Source organism: Zootoca vivipara, chromosome 9, assembly GCF_963506605.1.
Source record: "Zootoca vivipara chromosome 9, rZooViv1.1, whole genome shotgun sequence".
NCBI classification, from domain to species: domain Eukaryota; kingdom Metazoa; phylum Chordata; class Lepidosauria; order Squamata; family Lacertidae; genus Zootoca; species Zootoca vivipara.
The window spans coordinates 43,097,596-43,121,862 of record NC_083284.1 but is presented as its reverse complement, the minus strand read 5'-3'; the positions used below and the strand labels follow the sequence as shown (position 1 = coordinate 43,121,862).

Sequence of the window (24,267 nt, the reverse complement as noted above, 5' to 3'; positions counted from 1 at the left end):
GAATTCGTTTTACGGAGAATTCGTCTAGCGAATTGCGGTTTCCCATAGGAATGCATTGAAATTCAATTAATGCGTTCCTATGGACAATTTTTTTAAAAAAAATATCAATGCATTCCTATGGTATTCTCTAGACAAATTTTTCGTTATAAGAAAAGACCCCTGGAATGAAATAAATTTGTCTAGCGAGGCACCACTACTTGCAGTGCTGCATTCTCTTCTTGTTGGCTTTACAGTTATATAGTATGATTGTGAAGTGTGACACAATCCCAATGGGTAAAGCTAGATCCACCACCCAGTGCAGTAATTAGTTTTGCTTCCATCCACCATCCTTTCCTTCAGTCTCCTCTCATCCTATGTGCTCTGTAAAGTCATCTACTGGCTCTTTCTTTCTTTTGTCCCTATTCTGATCCAGCAGCCCATTTAGGAATATGTTCCCATCTCCTCTGTTTAAGTAACCTTCCTTATTGACGAGAAAGCTAATATCCCCACTTGCACTATACATTTAAAGCACTTCAAACAGCCACTACAGTTCCCAGGATTCTTGGGGGGTGGGTTGGGGAGCAGTGACTTTTAAGTGGTAGGATAGTGTTTTAAATGTATAGTGCAGATGGGGCCTAGATGTATGTGCACGCATGTTGTGCATGTGTTGTGTGGGGAGCTAAATCAGGAAATGGGGATGGGGAAAGGGGCTTTAATGCATTGCCCCTGCTGTTAGGGATCCCATGCCTGCTGCTGTTGATGATAAGAAGAAAACTCTCAGTGGTGAATGTTAAAAATACCATCTGTTCCACCCAAACTAGTCCAAATGTTTTAAAAACGCACCAATAGCAGAATACTTTTCAAACATTCTCCCTCTTGTAATATTTGTGTCCCATCCTCATACAGCTGATGCTAATTTCCCCCAATGTGCCTTCCAGAAGATATTGAGGAAGCAGCAGTAAGAAGAAACCCAGTTTAGAAGAGAGGGAAGGAGTCTCGTGGGCTGTGGCTATATAGGTTCTACCCAGTAGACCTGATAACAAATACCAATGCTGGTAAATACTGCAGTTTCATGAGATTGAGCTGTAGAGCTTTATGGGAAAACGAGATCAACAGACACAAGTCAATTCTATTAAAAAGACTCCTCTGAGGCCACTGAAGGATAATACCTTTATCGTGTTTCTTTCCCTACAGCATTGCAAAAATGACTATGAGATTACCATCTCAACAGTGTAATGAGAAGGGGTTAAGTCTGTAGTGTTCCCCATTTGATTACATTCCATTAAAATCTGTGTCATAGGAACGAAAGAAGCTGGGTGAAATCATTGCCCCATTTAAGTCAATTGGTGCTTTGAGATAGAAATCAATGCACTTGAGTTTTAGCCTTGACATCTTTCAGTGTTTTGTTTTTAATTTTCTTGCATGAAAATAGATGCACGGCTAAGTTCAGCTTTATTGGATTTGTATTAAATCTGAGTATTTACCAGCTAAATTTTAGCTCCTAGAAAATAATTTCACTCAGAGTGACAATGGAGAAAAGGGTATGACACATACTTAACTATTCCCTTGGAGGTTTGGGCTAATGATAGCCATTTTCAGTCTGGCTGTATATTTGGTCCATTGAGCAAAATGGTCACAGCCCTTCCTTACTGCCAGGCAAAGGCATTGTTGTGTCACAATGATTCTCCACACATTTTCACTATTAATTTAATTCATTCCACATATAAGGGCCAATACACATAATACTTTTTTCAGTTATGATAGATGCCATACCTAGTAATAAATAGCCATACCTATGAAATAAACAGAGCCTGCTATCTCACCTACAATCTTATTCATGTTCTAGAAAGGAGTACGTCAGTTGGCCTGTGTGTCATACCCATACCATCATAACACCTGTATTCCTCATGCTCAAAATAAAAATAAGTCACACCAATCAAATAGGCTGTACTGCCTGAGAGTGTACAGCAATAAGGGCATTTTTCAAAGGTCTTCATTGAGAGGTTCCACTTTATCTCTGCTCTGTTTTCCACAATGACAACATTTCCCAGAATGCACTTGGACCCAGGTAGGCACAGTAGTGTGAGTTTAAAATGATCAACAATATTCATTAGATATAATTAAGGATCTGTGGAGAGAGAAAAACTTGACAAATGCTCCTATAAGTCTGAGTGCTATGAAAATTAAACCAACTCAGATTGAGCTATCTTGGTTTAAGTACCCAGAATAGCTAATTTATCTACTCGTGGCTCGTCATTGCCAACACATCCATTGTTCCTAGGAAATTCTGTCGAGGTCATCCTCTGCTCCAGCTTTGAGGCACTGGTATCTGTGAGTTGAGCAATCATGAAGGTGAGATCCTGTCCCCACTATATAATTATGGGTAAATCATGGGACATGGGTGGCTTGCCGATCAGAAGGTTGGCGGTTCGAATGCCTGCGACGGGGTGAGCTCCCGTTGCTTGGTCCCTGCTCCTGCCCACCTAGCAGTTCAAAAGCACGTCAAAGTGCAAGTAGATAAACAGGTACTGCTCCGGCAGGAAGGTAAACGGTGTTTTCATGCACTGCTCTGGTTCGCCAGAAGCGGCTTAGTCATGCTGGCTGCATGACCTGGAAGCTGTCTGCGGACAAATACTGGCTCCTTCGGCCTATAGAGCAAGATGAACGTGCAACCTCAGAGTCATCTGTGACTGGACCTAACGGTCAGGGGTACCTTTACCTTAATCTGAGAAGCCCCCTTTATATTTAGAGTGTGCTACAAGGTGCTCAACAGATTTCCTTCCCCCAACTCTACACTGGCTCAGCCAGACAACAATTACGGTAGAACTATAACTCAGATCACCCCATTTAAATTCAGTGTAACACAGGCAAAACAACAACAACCTCTCAACACTGTTGAAGGCCAATCAGGACACTGAAAGGGAAAATTCCTACATGGTCCCAAAATTGGCAACTGGCAAAACCCAGGCTGAGGGAAAGGGGTAGAGCAGGCACCCCCAAACTGCGGCCCTCCAGATGTTTTGGCCTACAACTCCCATGGTCCCTAGCTAACAGGACCAGTGGTCAGGGATGATGGGAATTGTAGGCCAAAACATCTGGAGGGCCGAAGTTTGGGGATGCCTGGGGTAGAGTGTGGTTGCTGCCGAAGGCCCAACTGAGAAGGCAGAGGAGAGGCGCGAGAGCCAGATTAAGAAGCCAAGCCTGCACACTTCACCAGGCAGACTCAACATCTGCACATGTCCTATGGGGTCATACTCCATCAATGATGGGCCAAGTGTAAAAGGGCCCCCTCAACAGTTGAGCCTAGGTGGGGGAGTGGATTTCAGTTCTCTGAATTTTGATGCCATGCATTGCTTGATCTGGATTGCCAAAAAGTTCTGGTAGAACATATAGAAGCTGTGCAGTACGTACTTTCAAGGGCACGGTGGAAATCACATAAATTGATAAAGTTCTTTTAGCAGCTTGCTGTAACTAATCTCATCAGTTTGACTCTCTTATTTAGAAACATGGCCCTTAAGGAGAAGTAGCATTAATATTCCAGCCTTGTTGTACACAATAAAGCTGTAATAAAAATCAGATATTGTTTTAAGAGAAGCTGAACTCCTTTCCAATGATTTTTAAGGAAGAAATAATCACCCAGGCAATCAAATTATGCAATACATTTAAGAAACAGTTTGTGTGACTTTGACAAAATATGAAATAATTATTCCGAGAGCAACAAATAGGAGATGCAGAAACCATACACCTGGGATTTAGGCAGTCTTGGTCCTAACAGGAAAGTTCTTTAATTTACATTTTAAGTGCTCATCAAGGTAACAGGCAATGAAGTCAGAAGAATGAATGTGTAATAATTTTACTTTCTCTTGGAGCAGCATAGAAGGGGAAACCCTTCAAGGTCAGATAATTGTAAAAATTCTAATGGCTTTATACTTGCACATGAAACTAAGGTATATGCAATTTAGAAAACAGAGTGGGAGGCTGTGACTGTTCTATGTCTTTATGTTCTTCAATATCTATTTTTAGCACACCTGAGACATTTCTATGACTGTATCATTTTGCTTAGAGGGTGACTGGCTTTGCATAATTGTTAAACTCCAAGGCCAGGACCCAAAGAGCCTCTTAATTATTATTGCAATGGAATTCCAACATATCACTGGAGCTTCAACATTCAATCCCACCCCTGCAGTTCCTTGCGTTGCATTACAGCATCCCCCAAAGCTTTTCCCAAATACATCCCCCTTTATCTTAATCCCTCCTCTTTAAAAAGAGGTCCACTTTGTATAATTTTCTCTGAATATTCTCCACCATATATTTTAGTGGCAGCCATTCCCTCTTCCCCCACAGTACTCCAGAACAACATTAGGTCTGGAGCACTGCAGAGGATGCAAAATTATTAAAGATAAAGTAGCCATTGATACCCTTATTTTGTTTAATCCTCTTTTAAAGCCATCCAACCTTGATGGCAGAAAGTAAGGAGGAATTAAAGAACCTTTTAATGCCGGTGAAAGAGGAGAGCACAAAATATGGTCTGAAGCTCAACATCAAAAAAACTAAGATCATGGCTACTGGTCCCATCACCTCCTGGCAAATAGAAGGGGAAGAAATGGAGGCAGTGAGAGATTTTACTTTCTTAGGTTCCATGATCATTGCAGATGGTGACAGCAGTCACGAAATTTAAAGACGCCTGCTTCTTGGGAGAAAAGCAATGACAAACCTAGACAGCATCTTAAAAAGCAGAGACATCACCTTGCCGACAAAGGTTTGTATAGTTAAAGCTATGGTTTTCCTAGTAGTGATGTATGGAAGTGAGAGCTGGACTATAAAGAAGGCTGATCGCCGAAGAATTGATGCTTTTGAATTATGGTGTTGGAGGAGACTCTTGAGAGTCCCATGGACTGCAAGAAGATCAAACCTATCCATTCTGAAGGAAATCAGCCCTGAGTGCTCACTGGAAGGACAGATCCTGAAGCTGAGGCTCCAATACTTTGGCCACATCATAAGAAGAGAAGACTCCCTGGAAAAGACCCTGATGTTGGGGAAGATGGAGGGCACAAGGAGAAGGGGACGACAGAGGACGAGATGGTTGGACAGTGTTCTCGAAGCTACGAACATGAGTCTGAGCAAACTGCGGGAGGCAGTGGAAGACAGGAGTGCCTGCTGTGCTCTGGTCCATGCGGTCATGAAGAGTCGGACACGACTAAACGACTAAACAACAACAACAACAAGCTTGTGACCATTACTATGAACTTTCTTTAGTCTGTCCTGACTATATTGTATCTTCCAACATACAACTGAAGCTCTCCATGGGCCAATTGCACAATCCTATAAGTGTTTAACTGGAATTAGATCCTACCATGTTCAATGGGACTTACAGTCAGTGCATTTAAGACTGCAGCATAAGACTTACATACTGCAGAGTCTGCTTCTTACCAACATGTGCCTATTCACCAACAAGACCTGCAAGGGTGGGTTATTTTTCAATGTGTTTATTGACACAATTGCTTGGGACATGAGTCTGTATACATATCTGCAGATTACTTCTATGTCTTCAGAGAGTTGGGCATTTCAGAACACAAAGGATTACAGAAAATTAGTTCAAATAGGCTAGTGGGTAACATTGTTTTACTGCGTCCCTGATTCTCTTCTGTAGGAGTTTAGGGATTCAGAGGTGAAAGACTGGGCATCCAGCCAACAGATCCAGAACTTACGTAGGCAGTGTGACCACCTGAATAATTAACAGAGAAGATTTGGGAGGCTTGTGGAGGAGTAAGGGGGCTTTTGGAGTTCAGTATTCCAAGCGTTTACAGGTTTGAGTGGTGAAAGAATCACAAAAGAACAGGGTGGCTTTGAAAGGATGGTTTCCTGGTGATCAAAAGAGGAATGTTTGTTTCGTTTCTGCTTAACTAAGAAAGGGGTGAATCTGGGCTTTAGGATGAGTTTAAAATAGGGTTCTGCACAGGGTCTCCACCGACCCCGTGGCTATGTTCCAGGAGCTCCCTATCAGGATGGCCCAGGGACCATGTGTACTGAGTGGAGGTCAAATGTAATTAAATAAATATTTTTCCATTGCTTAATTATGTGCAGTAGAGAAATCTTTGTTTCCATTTAACAAAGACCTTGGGATCCCACAGAGTCCTGCAGCGTCAGAAGCTGCAGTCTCCAACCAAGGAGCCAGACAAAAGTGCAGGACTCTGAACTTGTTGCTGGAGATCAGGAAATCACTGGACATATCATACCTGTAAGGCTGGAAACCAGATCTTCACAGGCACCTTACCCTGAGGAGCCTAGTGCCCCTCATAAGACCACACTGATCCAACATTACAGGACGAGCACCAAGCAGGAGGCTATGGAACTGAGGCAGTGTGCTGGTTTTCAGGACAGAGGGTTGGCCCTTTAAGAATCTTAAAGTTATCTACTGGTGTGTGTGGGGGTGGACTCTGAAGACTGCATAATTAAAAGCCTCAATTTTCTCTGAACCTCTTCAACAGAGCAATGTTCTTCTCTTGTAGCTATCTGTTCTTCTCTTGTAGCTATCTGTTCTTCTCTTGTAGCTATCTGTGGTCAAGCAACTTCTAATGTGCATTGCCTCATGAGTTCCGACTTCAGACTGACCATGACAGTAAATGACTTTCCAGCATTCTAGACTGTATCTTTTCTCTGTCCTTAGATACCTACCAACTAGGTTCTGCTCAACTTCCAAGTATTCAAATTGAAGCCAATGGGTTATAAATGCTTCACTTTTCCTGTGCTAGTGCTTTCTTTGTCTGCAGATTCCATTTGCTGTTTACTCTGTGAAAAAAGCAGATCAATTCCTATACTTGTTGCCTCCAAAGTCGAGTCTCTAGCTCAGTTCTTCCATGCAGTGGTTCACACTGTGGGATAGATATTTTGGAATTACAAACTTGACTAACAAACCCGTGTGTGGTTCAGTGGATGAAACGTAGTGCTTTCACTAGTGTCGTACCTAGTAGGGTTATGGATTTACACTTGGCATTTCTCCATGCTCATGGTAAACAGAAATCTATACCTTTGGCAGCAGTATGATATTGTTGCTTGAGTGCAGGATTTGGAATGTGAAAATCTGTTGGTTTATTTCTCCAGGTGGTCATGAAGCGCAATGAGTGACCATAAGCAAATCATAATCTTAGCCCATCCCATTTTATATCTCAGCTTAATTTATTGGGGAGGATAAAATGGAATGGCTCCATACCCTTCTTTATTTAAACTTATTCATACCTATACCCACCTTTCTCCTAAAAAAAAATTGAAAGCTGATGACAGTATAAATAAACATGCCAGTCTAAACTCCATTTATTTATCTATATTTGAAAATCTATGCCCTACCTTTCTACTAAATAGCCTTCAAGGTGTCTCCAAGGAACACTAGGATATAAATGAGATATATATTCTTGTTTTTTTTTTCTTACAGGATACCATAAACTGGACCATAAAACTAGAATGCATCTATTTAACTGTACTATGGAATGGAATGAACTATACCATAAACTGGAATACATATTCAAAAATGTATTTTAAAATACAGAAGGGTTTGTAGCTAAGAGAAAGACATTTCTCAAAAGAAAGACTTTGTGTCCTCTGTGTTGGATACAGGAGATTTTAATTTGATGCCTGTACTTTCATGGATCTATGGATTCTTCTAAGCATTGAAAGATGCTGTTCTTCACTACTTTTTCCTGTTGAATGCATTTGATAATGCTTTCCTTTTTTTGTGGGAATGTGGCAAAGATACTTTATCTAAGATGGATGGAAGAATGAGCTGAGCCTAAATAGAATTTTCTAGAAATCTTATGCAAATTGCTTTCTTGGCTGTATATCTATTATCTATTTCTGTGTCATCCTTAAGTAGCAAGAAACAAGGCAGTTATTGATTATTGCGGCTCCGACTGTCTGAATCCACATTTCACGGCATTGGCCTTAATTGTGCAATATGTCAAATATGATTTAGAAACAGGCCAAATTCACAGAAGTTGGCATTCTGCCAAACATGGGATATCCATGCTTCCAATCATCAGTAAATCAAAACTACAAGAGACTATGATGAATTTACTTGAATAGATGTCTTCTGCTTTCCTAAGACATTATTATGTCACAAGCTCTCTCTTTCTAGGAACCCTAGTCAGTTGGGTGTATTTTTGCACTTTTTTGTTGTTGTTTTTAATGCCAAAATTCCACAGGTGAGAAATGCACAAGGATCAGAAGAAAAATTCTGATTCTCAGTGCAAGGTTTGGAATATACCTTTGTATGATGCAATCTAATCTCAGATGTCTTGCCCTGCAATCTTATTGTCCCTAGAAGACAGGCATATCATTGAGAAGACATTGGTCTAACCTTGAAGATGAAAATGTGATATCTCTTTCTCAATATTCTTATATATTTATTTATACATTGCCTTTTCCTGTTATGGGATTCAAGGCGGCTTACAGATAAAAACATAGGGGGGAAAACTATCATTGAAAACAATTTAACATTAATACTGCTAGAAGCTTAGGTGCAATTCGCGGGCAGTAGCACCTTTTACTAGCTTTTGCTGGTAAGACAGCCAAGGCCATTATTAGATTGGGATAGCTTGACTTCTGTTGTCCATGCACTAGTAGCTTCCAGTTTGGATTATTGCGACCTAGAACTGCCCCTGAGGTGGTCCAGAAGCTAGTGCAAAATGTAGTAGTTCGATTGCTCTGAGGGCCAGGCTATTACTATCATGTTACACTGCTGCTAAAATAATTACATGGGCTTGCATTTTGGCCCCCAGGCTAAGTTCAAGGTGCTGGTTTTAGTGCATGAAACCTTATAAAGCTTGGGATCAGGATTCCCGAAAGATCATCCCACCCTTTATATATCCAAATGATCACTGTACTATGCAGGGCCTCCTGCAGATATCATCTCACCAAGACCTTCATTCCATACAACATATGACTCTGGTCTTTAAGTGTGGTGCCTACCTATTGGAATTCCCTCCTGCTCAATATTAGACAGGGTTGACTCTTTTCAGGTGGACCTCCTTCTTCCAACAAACTCTTTAAGAAGAGATCTTTCCCAGACTGCATCTGTACTGGAGATGTTTTTAGATATTTTACTATTTGTATGTTTGCCGTTCTTGGTTCCTTTGGAAAACAGGGTTGGATATCAATTTAAGAAATAAATAAAATCTAATTATGAATTGAGAGCTGTGCCAAATTATGGTTTCCTTTGACAGAGAAAGAGAAATTTAGTTATACAGTGGAACCTCGGTTTATGAACACCTCGGTTTATGAATTTTCGGTTTATGAACGCCGCGGACCCATCTGGAACGGATTAATTCACTTTCCATTACTTTTAATGGGAAAGTTCGCTTCAGTTTATGAACGCTTCAGTTTATGAACAGACTTCCGGAACCAATTACACCCATGTTTCAGTTTATGAACGCTTCAGTTTAAGTACTTCGTGGACCCGTCTGGAACGGATTAATCCACTTTCCATTACTTTCAATGGAAAAGTTCACTTCAGTTTATGAACAGTTACTCCGCGGACCGTCTGGAACGGATTAATCCACTTTCCATTACTTTCAATGGGAAAGTTCGCTTCAGTTTATGAACGCTTCAGTTTATGAACAGACTTCCGGAACCAATTGAGTTCATAAACCGAGGTACCACTGTACTCTAAATGGTATATCAATGACATTCCAATAAATTGGAAACAATCTCAGGTCTACGTGTTTTGCTTTACTTGCATGGTTCCCTGTGTTGTCTTGTCAACAAGCTGCCAGTTATCTATATGAACAGTTGTTTGTATGAAGACTTGTAAAAGCTCATTACAACACTTTTTAATTAAAAGATGGTACCACAAAACCTTTTTGCCAGATTCTTGGGCTAAAATGGTTTGCTTTTACATTGTAGAAAAAAATAGCTCTAGGTGAATTTTAGGTTCAAAAGGAAACTTCTTTGCCTTGTTTTTTTCAATTATTCCTCAACATGAAGCACACTAGCTAAGTATCATTAGTTGCAATGAAATTTTATTTTTGACATTCAAGAAAACAAGCTATCTAGTGGCTTGTAAAATCCATTTTACACCTTGATCCTCAAACTATGCATAGTGTGGCTTACACAACAGAGCTGAATTAGCAAGCTGCGTGCCAGGCAAATCTGTTCTGCTGTGCTTTCCTGTTCATATCTGTAGAGTTTCTGTATATGCAAAGCCATCAAACAGTAATGATATCATTTGTCTTGAGAACAACCTAGTGTCATTAAGATTCCCATTTTACAGATGGAGAGCTGGGGCAGAGAGAGGGTGAATAGGAACTGTTTTTTCTGCTGCATGTGAAAGATAGCTTTCATGTATTTTTAATTGCTTACAATGAAAAGCTCCATGGTTTGTTGCTTGCGTACACCTTGCCTTACCCCTCCCTCCAAATCCACACATTTGCATAAAATTTGCACATGGTAATTTATATCTACAGATGCAAATTTAGAAATAGTTTGACTATCACTGCATCAACTTTTCAAAGTATTTTATTTTTAACATGAAAAATAAGGTTTCAAGCAGTTCTCCCCAGGAGTTTGCTACATTAGTGGCATTTTCCCAGCTGTCTCCAGTTGCTCTAGCCTGCTATTTTAAAAAAATGTTTAGAGGTTCTTTGCTACAGGATCCCATCCATCCAGAGATCATTGAGTGAGCATGATGACCTGAATATGCTGCAAAGCAAATAATAAAATTATGCAAATGAAAACCACTCTGAATGAGGAGGGTAGCAGATACTTTCCCATTGCTAAGAGAACCAGGTCTTCTTCTTCTTTGGCGATCACTCAAGCCGAGTAAGATTGTCTTCCATAAACACGGTTTTAACAGTGAGTCCATAAATGACTGTGGAGGCCAGTTCTGGATCCACACTTCCTTCCACAGTGGGGACATAGGTTTCCGGGCAGGAGTTGATCATGGTGAGGGTTTGCCAAGCGTGCCTTCCTCTTAGCACGTTTCTCCCTTTTGTCCTGAGTTTGAGCGTCTTCAAAGCCCATGACACCTTTGGTAAAGGGTGTTCTCCAATTGGAGCACTCGCAGACCAGTGTTTCCCAGTTGTCAGTGTTTATGCTACATTTTAAAAGATTTGCCTTGAGAGGGTCTTTAAACCTCTTTTGTTGACCACCAGCATTGCACTTTTCATTTTTAAGTTTGGAGAACTATATGAGATATCACTGGCTGGCAGCAGTTTTCTTACTTGCCACACTGAGTTTTTCTCCAATCCAGCTAAAAAGGGGTGCAATTTTTTTTAAAAAAGGAAGTGTGTATGTGTGTGTGTTTTAGAGGTGCAATGTGCCCTGTTTTGGCTCAGAACCCATGACTTTTGCCTCTTAAGAACATGTCTTTTGCCAGAACATATACTGGCAGCTCTGCGAATGCCCTCCTTTGCCACAGTCTCAAAGCAGCCGCTTGCTTGGAAGGGTTCCATATCTCCTGTCCTTCGTAGAGCATAGACCAATGTGCTCCTTTTTTATTGGTTTTCCTCATTAGTAAAATAGACAGACATTCAAAAAGGAATGTGTTTATAAGGAAAAGAAAAAGGTTAGATGCTCTTATCTGTTTTCTCTGTCCTTCAGTGTTTTTAAAAGAGCATTTCCTTTGCAGTGCATTTCTCTTATGTTTCTCGCCTTTCAAGATTTTATTGGTTTATTTTTCGCTGCTCATGTCAGGATATGGATGCTGACTGTTGATTAGAAAATATTGAGTACAGCCCCAAACAGCTGTATTAGCTCCCAGTTCCACCCACCCATATATCTGTATTAGCCCGTGCTGGTTTTCTACTGTTTGTTGAAATCTATAAATTAAATTCGAACTTTTTTAAAAAAATATTTATGGAACTTTAACAAATCCACTATATCTCTGATTCATAACACTTTCCTTTTCATCTTGTTTGTTTAGGCAGAGGGTCTCGAAAAGATGTTTAGGTGGTGGACAATTGTTTCTTTCCTTGGAGGCATCTTACTGGGTGTGGAAGGATGGCCAGCAAAAGAAGGATATGACTTCAAAAGCTATCAGCCTCTTGTACGATTACGCCACAAGGTACTGATGTTCTCTGCCAACACTGTTTTCTTTTCCCTTTTAAATTTTATCCCTAGGGCTGCATATTATTCACATGAATTCTTGTAGAATTGTAGAATTGGAAAGGACCCAAAAAGTCTAGTCCGTGCCCCTGCAATGCAGGAATCACAGCTACAGAATCCACGATACAGTAGATGCTATAAGGTTTACTTTCATCAGTATACTCTTTGGAAAAACAATGACCGCTCCACACATCAATGGGGGGGCGACTTTTGTGTGGTCGCGCGCAGCCCCCTGATCCCAGAGGCGACTCTCTGGTAGTTCAGGGCTGGCACCGCCTTCCCAGGTAGGATGCCAGGGGTCTCCGCCTACCCGAGCCGAGCGTCCAATCCTGCCTGGGGAGGTGTTGCCAGGGGATGGCCAGGTAAGGGGAGGGACTGTCCGGCTCACACAATAGAATTTGAATCTTACCTCCAAGCACCAGTCGGTTCCAGAGCTTCTCCCACCCTCCACAGCTTTCATTCATGTTCTTTTGCAGGTTAACCTTTTCTCTACAGGTACACAGGCGCTGCTACGTCAAGGCCGCTGTTGAAGGGTCGGGAAGGAATTTTCCTGCATTGGCAGGTTTTGCCTTTCCCGTAGCAATATGTCACAACTTTGGCAGTGTCAGGCCTTCGGCAGAATTCTTTGGCGATTTTCCTAGAGGGAGGGGTGTGAGGTGGAGACCTCACCCCCCTTGCGGCAACAAGATCAGGGTATTGGGGGAAGCCTTGACCATGCCAATAGGCGTCATCACTTCCCCCTTCCAGCGGTGGCAAACAGGGGGCAGGCTCTCTCTGCTTGAACATATGTTCTCCAGAGCCAGCCCCAACCCGCATACATGTGGATGACCCCGAAGCCTCCCAGAACCCCGGCTGTGGACTGGGAAGGATAACGCCCAATGCCTGAGCCAAGGTCTCCCTACATCTGAATCTTAATAAAGTTGTGGCCAATTTGAATCCTATAGCACGTTGGCCTGCATTTTTATTCTGCTCAGGGGGTCGCCTGGGGGTTTGGGGGACTCTGCCTTTCCACGCAACATAAAATTATTCATTGTATTTTGAAAGATTGCTAAGATCAGCAGAGAAGCTCTTTGTTCCACCACCCTCAGAGGTTCAGTGGTGATGGTCCAAAAAGGGCATTCTTTGTGGCAACTCCCCCCACCCCCCAAGTGTGAGATTTGCTCCCCATGGGCATGTATCAGGTGTCCTTGTTGAACAGCTTTTGTCATATGCTGAATATGGAGCTTTTTACTCTGGACATTGACAGCTGACAGATGACCTACCTTTATTCTCCGAGTTAAATTGTTTATCAAGTATTAGTCTTATCTGATTTTAAAGTGTATAATTTAAATGGTTTTGCTGTAACATACCTTTATGGTGAAAGACAGCACAATGTATTGTATTGTATTGTCATAGTTGGTTGATGGTATAGCTTACAAAATACTATCCTACCCATTTGTTAAGTTATTCCCACTGTGGCCCTATTGCAAATGCCTGCCTTATCTGAAGTGTGCAATGTAATCACAGGGAAAAATCCAGAATTCACTGACACTGGAGTAGCTTCCTCAAAGAGTAGGTTTGGGAATTACTTTACAGGGTTTTTTTTTTGGAGGTGCAGATTAAGGTTATTTTCATTTAGCCTGCTTTTAAGGATATCATCTGCCTTCTTTATTATGGTTGCTAATGTCAGTGTTTATTGTACAGGTTTGGGGTTTAATTAATTTGTTATCTATACTGTTGTATACCTCCCTGGAATCTCTTTTAATGTAATGCAGTGCAGGAATGTTTCAAATAAACAAATCTTAAACACTGCAGACACTGAGGTTTGGTGCTCAGAAGACCCAAGACTGGAGGGTCTAATCTGGCCCGGCGGTCAATTTAATCCGGCCCCCATGGCAGTATATGTTGTCCCGGGTTAAAATCTTTAAAAAGCTCAACAACTCTGGGGTAAATCCTAAAAAAAAAAGGTGAACAACTTTGGTTGGCCCATACACATGTTCACTTCATCAAATCTGGCCCTCTTTGAAAAAAGTTTGGGCACCCCTGTCTCAGATCATGTACATATTACATACAGCCCAATTGAATGGTACAAATACAGGAATTAAGACTTGGGAGCAGGGGCCGTTTCTTTAAATAGTAATTTGTCCAGGTGGATTTGTAAGGATACATTACCTTTCTGACTGGACTCTTTTCTTTTGTATTGCAAGCAGTAAATAAATAACAAGCACTGAGGCTGTAGTTCATTGCAGTTGAAAAAATGAGTACAGAATATCAACCCCCCACCCTTTCACTTGTTGCTGGAGTGATGGTTGCTTTGCCCCATCCTTTATGAGTGAAGGCACATGGCTGGGGTATCCAAATTCAACAGGCTGAATCCTGAATCCATCTTATGTCTCTGGTTTGCCAGCAAAATACTGACGAGAAGGCTGTAGTTATGTAGAATCTTCAGCTCTGCACTTAACCTTATTTTAAAACAGAGGAAGTACCAGAAGGGAATGTATCTTTACCGCCAGCTAACAGAAGTGGATGTTTGTTGTTTCTGAAAGTTGCTACATTTTGACACACCTTTGAAATCCAATTATAATTTTACTGATATAAACTAGTATTAATGCACAAGAAATAAAGATAAGGGAAATCTCCGAAACGTGGGTATTTAAAAATAATTCCTGTATGGCTTCACATACAGAGTATTCCTATAATAGTTTTGTGTAGTGTTTGATATGCACTGTGATAATCTTTGCAATTTAATCTGCAACCATCAGTAATTCCATATTTCTATGTGTTTCAAGAGATACAATTTTTTTGTAGTGTTTATCACTTATAAGAGGAAAAGATCCTGCACATAGACCAAGCACTGAGACTTATAACTGTTTTGTGGTTTGCTTCCTGATGCAAAGAAAGGACACAATTATGGGCTGGCTGCTTGTAGTTCAATGGGCCATATGATTGGAAGAGAATCAAAGTAACACATTGTTTTTTATTTGGCATCACCAGATTCTGATTTGACAGCAGCCAGGCTGATCCATAAAAATACACTCCACTCTCTCTCTGTGGTTTTTTTTTTTAAAAAAATTAAACTTATGTTATTTAAAAATAAAACTTCCAGTACTTCACCAATATGTTCATATAGAGTTTGAATATCAGGGTTTCTTCTCTTGTGAGGTTCCACACATTCCTCATGTTTCTTGGTGATGTGTGCTAAGTGCCTACCATGTAGACGTGCTTTATGTGCTATGAGTGGTATAAGAAATAAGAGCTTCACACATGAGCAATCTGCATTACTATTCTTGGGGTCACAATGATGGTCAGTTCCACAGCAGACAAGCTGATTGACAGAGGCTGCAATCCAGAAAGTCCCTTCGAACTCAATGGAGATTACTTCTGAGTAGACATGGATAGGCTTACACTATAAAAAATCTAAAATTTCTATAACAGAGATTGATACGATCAATAGAAAGTGTAGAATGGTGTCAATAGCCAACTTCATCATGAATCTACAGTGATTTTGTGGTATACACACAAATTTGTGTGCCCCCTGCTCTTTCTGTTTAATTTTTTTTTGTTTTTTTAAACATACATCTCATTGCTGATACAGTGGAACCTCGGTTTATGAACACCTCGGTTTACGAATTTTCGGTTTATGAACGCCGCGGACCCACCTGGAACGGATTAATTCACTTTCCATTACTTTCAATGGGAAAGTTTGCTTCAGTTTATGAACGCTTCAGTTTATGAACAGACTTCCGGAACCAATTACACCCATGCTTCGGGTTACGTACGCTTCAGGTTGAGTACTCCACGGACCCGTCTGGAACGGATTAATCCACTTTCCATTACTTTCAATGGGAAAGTTCACTTCAGTTTATGAACGCTTCAGTTTATGAACAGACTTCCTGGAACCAATTGTGTTCATAAACCGAGGTACCACTGTACTTCCTTTTTATACCAATTGGCAACATGCAATATTATAAGCAAGGAAAGACCGCATTGCATGATAACGTATCGATCTGCACCAAGCAGTGCTATTTTTCAAGGAAAAAAGAGGTGCTGGAACTCACCCTTGTTATCTTAGAATGACAATGGCACCTACCTGAGAGGTGCCGGAACTGAGTTCTGGTGAGTTCCCACTGAGAAAAAGCCCTGACACCAAGGATGAGCAAAAGGTAGTTGGGGATCTAGTGGAAAATTTAGGTTGATATGTAGTAGATCAAAAATGGTTTCTAAATTTCAACTGCTTAACAAGTAATTGCCTCACCTAAAATAGGTTATTGAAATAAAGAAAGCTACCCAATAGTGGACTTCTATGCAAACAGACTTTGAGCTCTCATCTGTTCTGGTACTGAAACAATTCCTAGGCTCAGAATGTGGTCAAATGCACCATGTTCTTCACTTCAAATTGTGTTTTAAGTAAATAGATATAACTCTAGCTTCCCCACCCACCCAGTGGATTGGCAGAGGCAGCTCCCCACCACTACTGATACTGAACTGTATTACTTATTAGGTTAAATGAATGATGTTGTTCTCTGTGTGAAGAAAGAGAACTAAACTTTGTAGAGTACTCTAGATTTTATTCAGTTACAAATATGTGCATGACTTTTAAATGCCTTTTGAAAAAAATCAATAAACATCTTTTCTCTGTGCTAGAGAAACAAACAAGCTTTTATGGGTAGACTTCTTTTCTTTTAACATCAAAATGAATGTCCCAGGAGGCAAGTCTCCCATTTTTCAAGCTAGATGATTTTGCCTCGATTCCCACCAGAATGAAACTAGATTATTTTTAGAAGTTTGTTTCTTTTTGCAGATAAGTGTTTCAGAGGCAAAAACGGGCCTCCTGAGGGGCTTTCAGGCCCATGGTTTAATAGTTGCTCAAACTCAACTATCATAGGAAAAGATAACTTCAGATAAGTTTGAAATGGAATAAACTTATTTCATACTTTTGTACTTCATTTCATGTGCTCTTTCCTTCTTCAGTAGATTGTAGATGCAAGCGAAACACAGCAAAATCCTATGCATGCTAATCAGAACTAACCCCCATTTAATTCAATGGGATTTACTCTCAGGTATATTGGATTGCATTTGGAGGTTCAATGCAGTTACACTTCCTGATTTCTTAAACCTGGTGAAGAAATGTGGAGTGCTTCCCCCACTTCATCTCTTCCCTTCTCAGCCCTAACTATAGCCCTATTTAGATATTAATCTTCACAATTCTAGGTATCTCAGGAGGAAGAGCTGAGGTCCCATCACTGCTATTAGCCCAACAGCCCTCATGCATTAGGGCTGATCATCTGTTCTGAGGAGCCTCCCAGCACAATTTAGAAATCTAAACAATCAGGGATTTAGATGGGCAGAAAAGCTTCCCTGCTGCAGAAATTCACCACCCCCAACACTTGAAGGATTGCAGGGCCAGCAATGGTGGATGCAGCAGAGGAACTTTTCTCAGCCAAAATGTCTTCACCTGGTGGTTGAAGACCCTACATGGATGGGTGATGTGATCTTGGCGGAAGACCACAAATGAAAAGATGATTTCCATAATCTGAGTGCTTTCATAGAAAATGCTACTTTGGGGATTGCAATACATGTTTGTTATTTTTTTACTCTGCCAGTTGCTGGGAATCTTAAGAAATTATTGAACAGGATGTGTTCATTTTTTAGTCTCTAGTTTAAAACTCTCTACGATAGCTTGTATAATTGATTTAATTGTCTAAGTACCTTCCTTTTTTACATTGTTCTCCTAATCAGTCAGTGTTACCGCTTCTACAGAATCTATTTAATTTTTATGTAGGCAGTATTATAAACCCTGATGGCACATCAGTTAAAATGATTTCTGCAGAACATAGAAACTTCATCCTCTTGTTCATTACAGCAGTATAAAGCTTAATAGACTTATTGCCCATATCTTTCGGAATGTAAAATAGTATGTCACAAAACTTTCTGAAAACTTTCTGCATTGAGTCCTCAAACTTTCTTTTAAACTTTGGCACACCTTTTCACTTGTTTATGGAAGATGAATGTAAAGCAAGAAAATTATTCCTGGAATATTGCTTACCTGGCAATGGTCCATCAACATTTGCAGAATGGTCACTTTCAAGCATTGTACTTCATATGTTTAGCATTATACAGTCTCAATAAAAGATTGCAAAGAAGGGTTCACTTCAGCTTTTCTGAACAGTGCATGTTGGAGTTTTGGCTATTGTCCATCCTTCTGCCTGTCCCTTAGATAATTTTTTCCATGTTTATTTTCCTGTTGTAAATTACTTTATTCTTTATTCTTTAGAAAATAGAACCTCCACTCTGTGGCAAAACCACATGGAAATAAAACAAAGGACACAGAGATTCAACCAGCAAATCTCTGGGAGGGAAAGTGCGTCCCTCTTTCCCTTCGCCAGATCTTTTTATTACAATATCAAAAGGTTACAAAGATTCAAATCATCCAATAGAATTCATCCTAGTTTCTAAAACCCCTCCCAGGTTTCCTCCCACCTTGAATCTGATACTGTTGGGAAGATCTGGAACTAACACCAAAATGCTAAAAAGACTTCCTGGACTTCAAAAGACTACTTCTAAGGACAGGAAAAGGGCCAGGAATTCTTGTAGAGATTAGCACAGGTTTCACAGGTTTCCAAAGGCAAGCAGGAAGGAAGATTTGCAATTGACCTTTTGTCCCTTACAAACACCAAATGGCAATGGCAGCTAGAAAACAAACAGGCACAGATGCCTGATCTTTCGAACTCAGCTTGGAAACGTGATTCCAGCACCAAGAGAAATGGAATTTAGCAAGGAATTTATTCTCAGAAATCAGAATCCCTCAACCCAGGCAGAAAAAGTCTGTCCGAAGAACCCTTGGTTCTAGACCTCCTTCTCAACCACCACTTGGTTAAGTTTTCCTGATTTCCTACATTAAATTCCTAAAAGAGAACACTACACCACTCCACTCTTTCCAGTTGCTTTAACGTTCCCTGGCAAAGATTCCTCTTCAGATTCCATTTCTTTCTTTCTTTCTTTCTTTCTTTCTTTCTTTCTTTCTTTCTTTCTTTCTTTCTTGGAAGTGAACACATAAGAATCTTTAGTTCTTCACAGAAATCATTCAGTGGCTTTTGTAACTTGCATTGATCTCCCAGTGTCAATTCAAGACTTCTTTGGGAGTGTGTAATATCTCTCAGTATATACCAGATCCCTGAGCCTCAAGTATTAACGGATGCAGAAATGCACATTAAACACTGGATCACTTGGATTCCCACAACAAATAAGCATTTTCATGGTATGATTTTCCAAAAACAAAAAACAACCCCCCCCCAAAAAAAACAATCCAGTTGTAATGTTTCATTGTTTGCTTTATTTGGTGGCTGTTAATGTTCTGCTGTAAGTTTAGCTATTTTTATTCCCTGCTCCATAAACTCTCCCAGCCAGAACTAGCAGCTGGTCACTTCAATTCATGTGGGTTTTTAGTAGGAAAAGTAAACCCTGCTGACTAGCTTGTTCAGAATAGCATCCCTGACATCTTGCTGGGGAATCAAATTTAACACCAAGTGCCTTTCAATAAGAAATGGGTATTGTTCTTGTAGGAGCTTGTAAAAATGATATTTTAAAAGGAACTCTTTCCTTTGACTGAGCAAACCATTCCATTTATTGTGTCTTTTTCTACTTGAACAATATTGCAGTCTGTAGGTGCAACAATAGAGCAGTTTTCAGGAAGCAAATAAGGTTCTTGTCTTAATCAGTCTCTTTTCCCACTTTCTTCTTGATAGCTAGCTTTTATGAAATGAAGAAAACAGCTTTATCTTGGGCAATGACTCCTACATAGAATCCTATCTTTATCTCACTCTTGAATATTGCAATTCATTATAGGTTGTCACAGTGGTCCGATTCAAAACCAAACAACTCTGGGTGCAATCCTAACTTCCCAGTGTCAATGTCTGGGTGGGGGGCGGGATGTTTGGCCCTGCAGTATAGGACCCAAGCTCCACCATGCAGTGACAAGGTACTGCCAATGTTTTGATGGCAGGCATAGTCTGCAGAAAGCCATGAAACAGATTGTTTGGGGGCAAAGAGCTGGAGGCTTTGGATCATACATTTTATGACCTTTCTTCATAGTAAACTGTTAGAACATTGTTGGAGACCATGGTGATAAACTCTTTTACATGATCCAAAACCCTGCAAATGGACACTTGGTGCCCAATCATTGGACACTTCAGGTGCACCAGACTGGAGCTGTTGCCGGGGGGGGGGGGAGAGAATCAAAGGGGGAGGGGAACTTTTGTCCAGGCCAGCAAGAACCAACAGAATAAGATTTATAGAGTTAGAAAGTAACACAAGGGCCATCTAGTCCAAACCCCTGCAATGCAGGACTCTTTTGCCCAACATGGGGCTTGAACTCACAACCCTGAGACCCTGAGTCTCATGCTCCACCAACTGAGCTGTCCTTGAGTTTGATGATGGTTCCATCAGTGGCAGAGCTTCATACTCCACCACCGGGGGCAGAGAGCAGGCGCGCTGCCCCCAGTGACGTGGCGCGTGTTCTGGAGGTGGGGCGCGGAGCATGTTTGGGGGCGGGGCACATCATGCACAGTGACATGGTGCACATCTGGGGGGCAGGGCGCGCCATGTTAGCATAAATCCTCTGCATGGCACAGATGCTGCATGTGGATGAATGTTTACTTTATATGATTGCTGTAACTTTCCCACACAGGAGCTCAAGCTGTAACCTGATCTCCTGTCATGTGATGTTCTTTGTTCTGTTTCTACTTTCACTTTCTTCTGAACTGGAGAGTGATGGCTGAACACACACTCTCTGAATAAACGTAGATTAGCACCTACGATTGTTTGCTGTCTTCTTTACCGAAGCCAGTGGCAATAGTAAGAATATTGGTGATTTACACCCCAATATTCCAACAGTGGTAGCAGAGCAGGGGTTTCGATCCGCGGACCTCTGAAAAGCGTGAAAACAGGCACGTAAACAGGCCTCAATCTGCAGCAGCTGATCCTGAGGAATTTCGCCTGCTTGGGAGTCACCGGTTCCTGCGTTCCAGGGGAGGAAGTGCACGGATAGTCTGCGTTCCTTATCACCGGAGCAGTGAGTAACCGGGACTGATTTATAGCGGCAATAAAACCTCTAAAGCGGCAGCTTAATTGCAGATGCCTGCCGAAAGCCTAATTTGCAGCTTCTTTGTACTTTGAAGTCAGAAGCTAGCAGCACGCTTACAGTAGCAAGATGGCTAAAGCCGGGGATTCAGATCAAACACCCAAGAGTTTGTGTCCTCTGTTAAATGACTCAAATTACGCAACGTGGAGTGTTAAAATGGAATGTGCTCTTATCCGGCAAGGACTTATTGAGTTGATTCAGAACGCACCGCCCGTTTTGCCAGGCCAAAGGTGGTTGAATCGCAACGCACAGGCAAGGGCAACAATAGTTCTGCATTTGGACCCATCACAGCTGGTTCATATTCGGAACTTAGATAATGCTTATGATGTTTGGACTCATCTTCGGGACGAGCACCTTAGGTTGCGCACCGGATCAACAATGTTATACTTTCAAAGATTAATTAATTTGCGTCTGAAGGAGGGAGGAGACCTGAGAGCCCATTTGCATCAGATGCGTCAACTACGCCAGGAGCTAGTTGACAGAAACGTCAATTTGGATGACGACATTTATTGCTTTACAGTGCTAAATAGCCTTCCCAAGTCCTATAATGCTATTGCAGCCCAGCTGGGGGCTCAAGACCCTCAGCAAATGACTGCAGCAGGAATTTATGCTTCATTGCTTAATGAGGAGGACAGGACCCGCGCACAGGTGGAGGCCAACGGGGAGCGCTACTCACCCTCACCTGGTGCATCTGCAGAGACTGCACAAGCCCTTAAAACTGTGGTCAGATGCCAGTTATGCAATATTCCTGGGCACACAGCCAAGACATGCAGACGACCCCAGAAGGACTCAGGAAGTCAACAACAGGCTTCTGGGCCTAAGGGGCGAGGCAGCGGTGGTAGCGGCAGCAGCAGCGGCGGCGGCAGCAGCAAGGGCCCTACAGCACGCAAGATGCTTGTAATGCTCACTCAGCTTGATGACCAAGACGACGACGGGTCTTATCTGATCATAGATTCGGGATCTTCGCACCATCTGGTGAACAACAAGAGACTGTTCCAGTCTTTTGAAAAGCTGGACTCCATCGTGTCACAGGCAGATGGCAATTCCTTGAAATCCATTGGAAAAGGAACTATTTTTCTGAAATCTCTAAATTTGAGTATCAGTAATGTGTATCTTGTTCCAGAGCTGAAGCAAAACCTTTTCAGTGTTTCTCAAATTGATGAGAAGGGGTTTGAGCTGTGTTTTCACAGGGGCACCTGTGCGATTTCTAAAGATGGAGAAGTTCTTTTGACGGGACACAGAGACAAAGATAACCTTTTCAGATTATCTTATGATAAAAGTGATGCATGTTTTAATGTTGTTGATGATTGTTTGACAGGTCCAGAGGAGCCTAAGGTGGCAAAGATGCAACCAAGCAAGAAAGGTCTAACACGTTGCTTCCAGATCGTTTCTGCTCATGTTTTTGGTCCTATGCCAGAGTCCCTTGGCAAGGCCAAATATTATCTTCTGATAACTGACCACTTCTCTAAGTATACGTGGTTTTATCCTCTGCAAAAGCCTCAGCAGGCTATTGTGAAATTTTCTGAATTTCATGCTAAGGTTGAACTGAAACATGGTTGTAAAATTGAATGTTTATTGACCAATGACATTCCTCTTTTTACTTCACAGGAGTTTCAAGCTTTTTTTGATGACAAAGGCATTCACCACAAGTTTGCCAAAACTCAGGCAGCTTGGGACAAAAGCTTATGTGTTAAGGTTAACACTGAGTTAGAAGCAGGCATGCAGGCGCAACTGCTGAGTTCAGGATTGTCTGAACAACTGTGGGCTGAAAGCATCTCATTTTTCCTTTACCAGTGGCTCAGACAGGTTCCTAAAGGACAGAAGCGTTCTCCTTATGAGATTCTGTTCCAACATAAGCCTGATGTGAGCAACACTAAGGTTTTTGGAACCAAAATGTGGGTGGCTTCGCTTGAGGGCAAGCCAGTCCAAGGCATTCTATTGGGTTTTGAGGAAGGTCAATACAGAGTTATGTTGTCTTCTTCCAATGAGGTGATTCTTACTCAAGAGGTAGAACACACTCCTACGCCACAAGAAACATATGTTCTTGATGAATTTCCCATAGGTGCCAATGATTTTGATGCTTCCTACACTGACACAAGTGGTAGTGATAATGATTCCTTTGCTGAAGGCTCTACCCCGAGTAGCTCTGAAACAGGGGAGACAGTCATACACAAAGGAACTCATGCTGTTTTTAACAGACCTTCATCGGATGATGAAAAAGTGCTAGAAGCACTTGATTCACTGTTTACCATTGGTAAGAGTTCTCCCAAAAGTCCTGAGGGGGAGAATCTCAGTAAACAGGATTTGCACCTCTCACGCAGGTCTGAGAGGATTAGAAGAGGACCCAAGAGGTATTCTCAGGAGTTTGCCAACACAGCAATTGCAAATTTAGCTGTGCTTAGAACTCCAAAACAGGCAGCAGTCACACAGGCTAAGCCACAACAACAGGTTGTCAAACGCAACACTGTTTCTGTCAACAGAGCAACTGCTCTGGTCCCCTGGAAGCCAAAGCTGGTCAATCCAGTCTCAGAGAGTTCCACAGCAGGAAAGTCCTACTTTGTTTATGACAACTGTCTGTTCACTTCTCTTAATGATGCTCTCACATTTGCATCTTTTTCCATTTCAGGATTCAGGGGAGATGTTAGCATAAATCCTCTGCATGGCACAGATGCTGCATGTGGATGAATGTTTACTTTATATGATTGCTGTAACTTTCCCACACAGGAGCTCAAGCTGTAACCTGATCTCCTGTCATGTGATGTTCTTTGTTCTGTTTCTACTTTCACTTTCTTCTGAACTGGAGAGTGATGGCTGAACACACACTCTCTGAATAAACGTAGATTAGCACCTACGATTGTTTGCTGTCTTCTTTACCGAAGCCAGTGGCAATAGTAAGAATATTGGTGATTTACACCCCAATATTCCAACACGCCATGCGCAGTGATGTAGTGGCGCGCTTTGGGGCGGGGCGCGCCGTGCACAGGGGCGGGGCACGCGCTTTGGGGCAGGGCGGGCAGCGGCGATGGCGCCCCTGGGATCGCGTCACTCGGGGGGCGCCGTCCCCACGCCCCTATCTT

At 41.7% G+C, this 24,267-nt stretch overlaps 1 protein-coding gene across 4 annotated transcripts in view; it reads left to right on the top strand.

Annotated features, from left to right (window-relative positions):
* The window catches only part of FSTL5 (follistatin like 5), a 300,362-nt gene that overhangs the window by 22,959 nt on the left and 253,136 nt on the right, over positions 1-24,267 (top strand). For all 4 annotated transcript variants that reach the window (XM_060278679.1, XM_060278681.1, XM_035112814.2 and 1 more), the window contains exon 2: positions 11,891-12,031. In XM_060278679.1, the coding sequence (XP_060134662.1) occupies positions 11,909-12,031 (123 nt within the window). In that variant the 5' untranslated portion in view covers positions 11,891-11,908. The remainder of the gene's footprint in view (positions 1-11,890; positions 12,032-24,267) is intronic.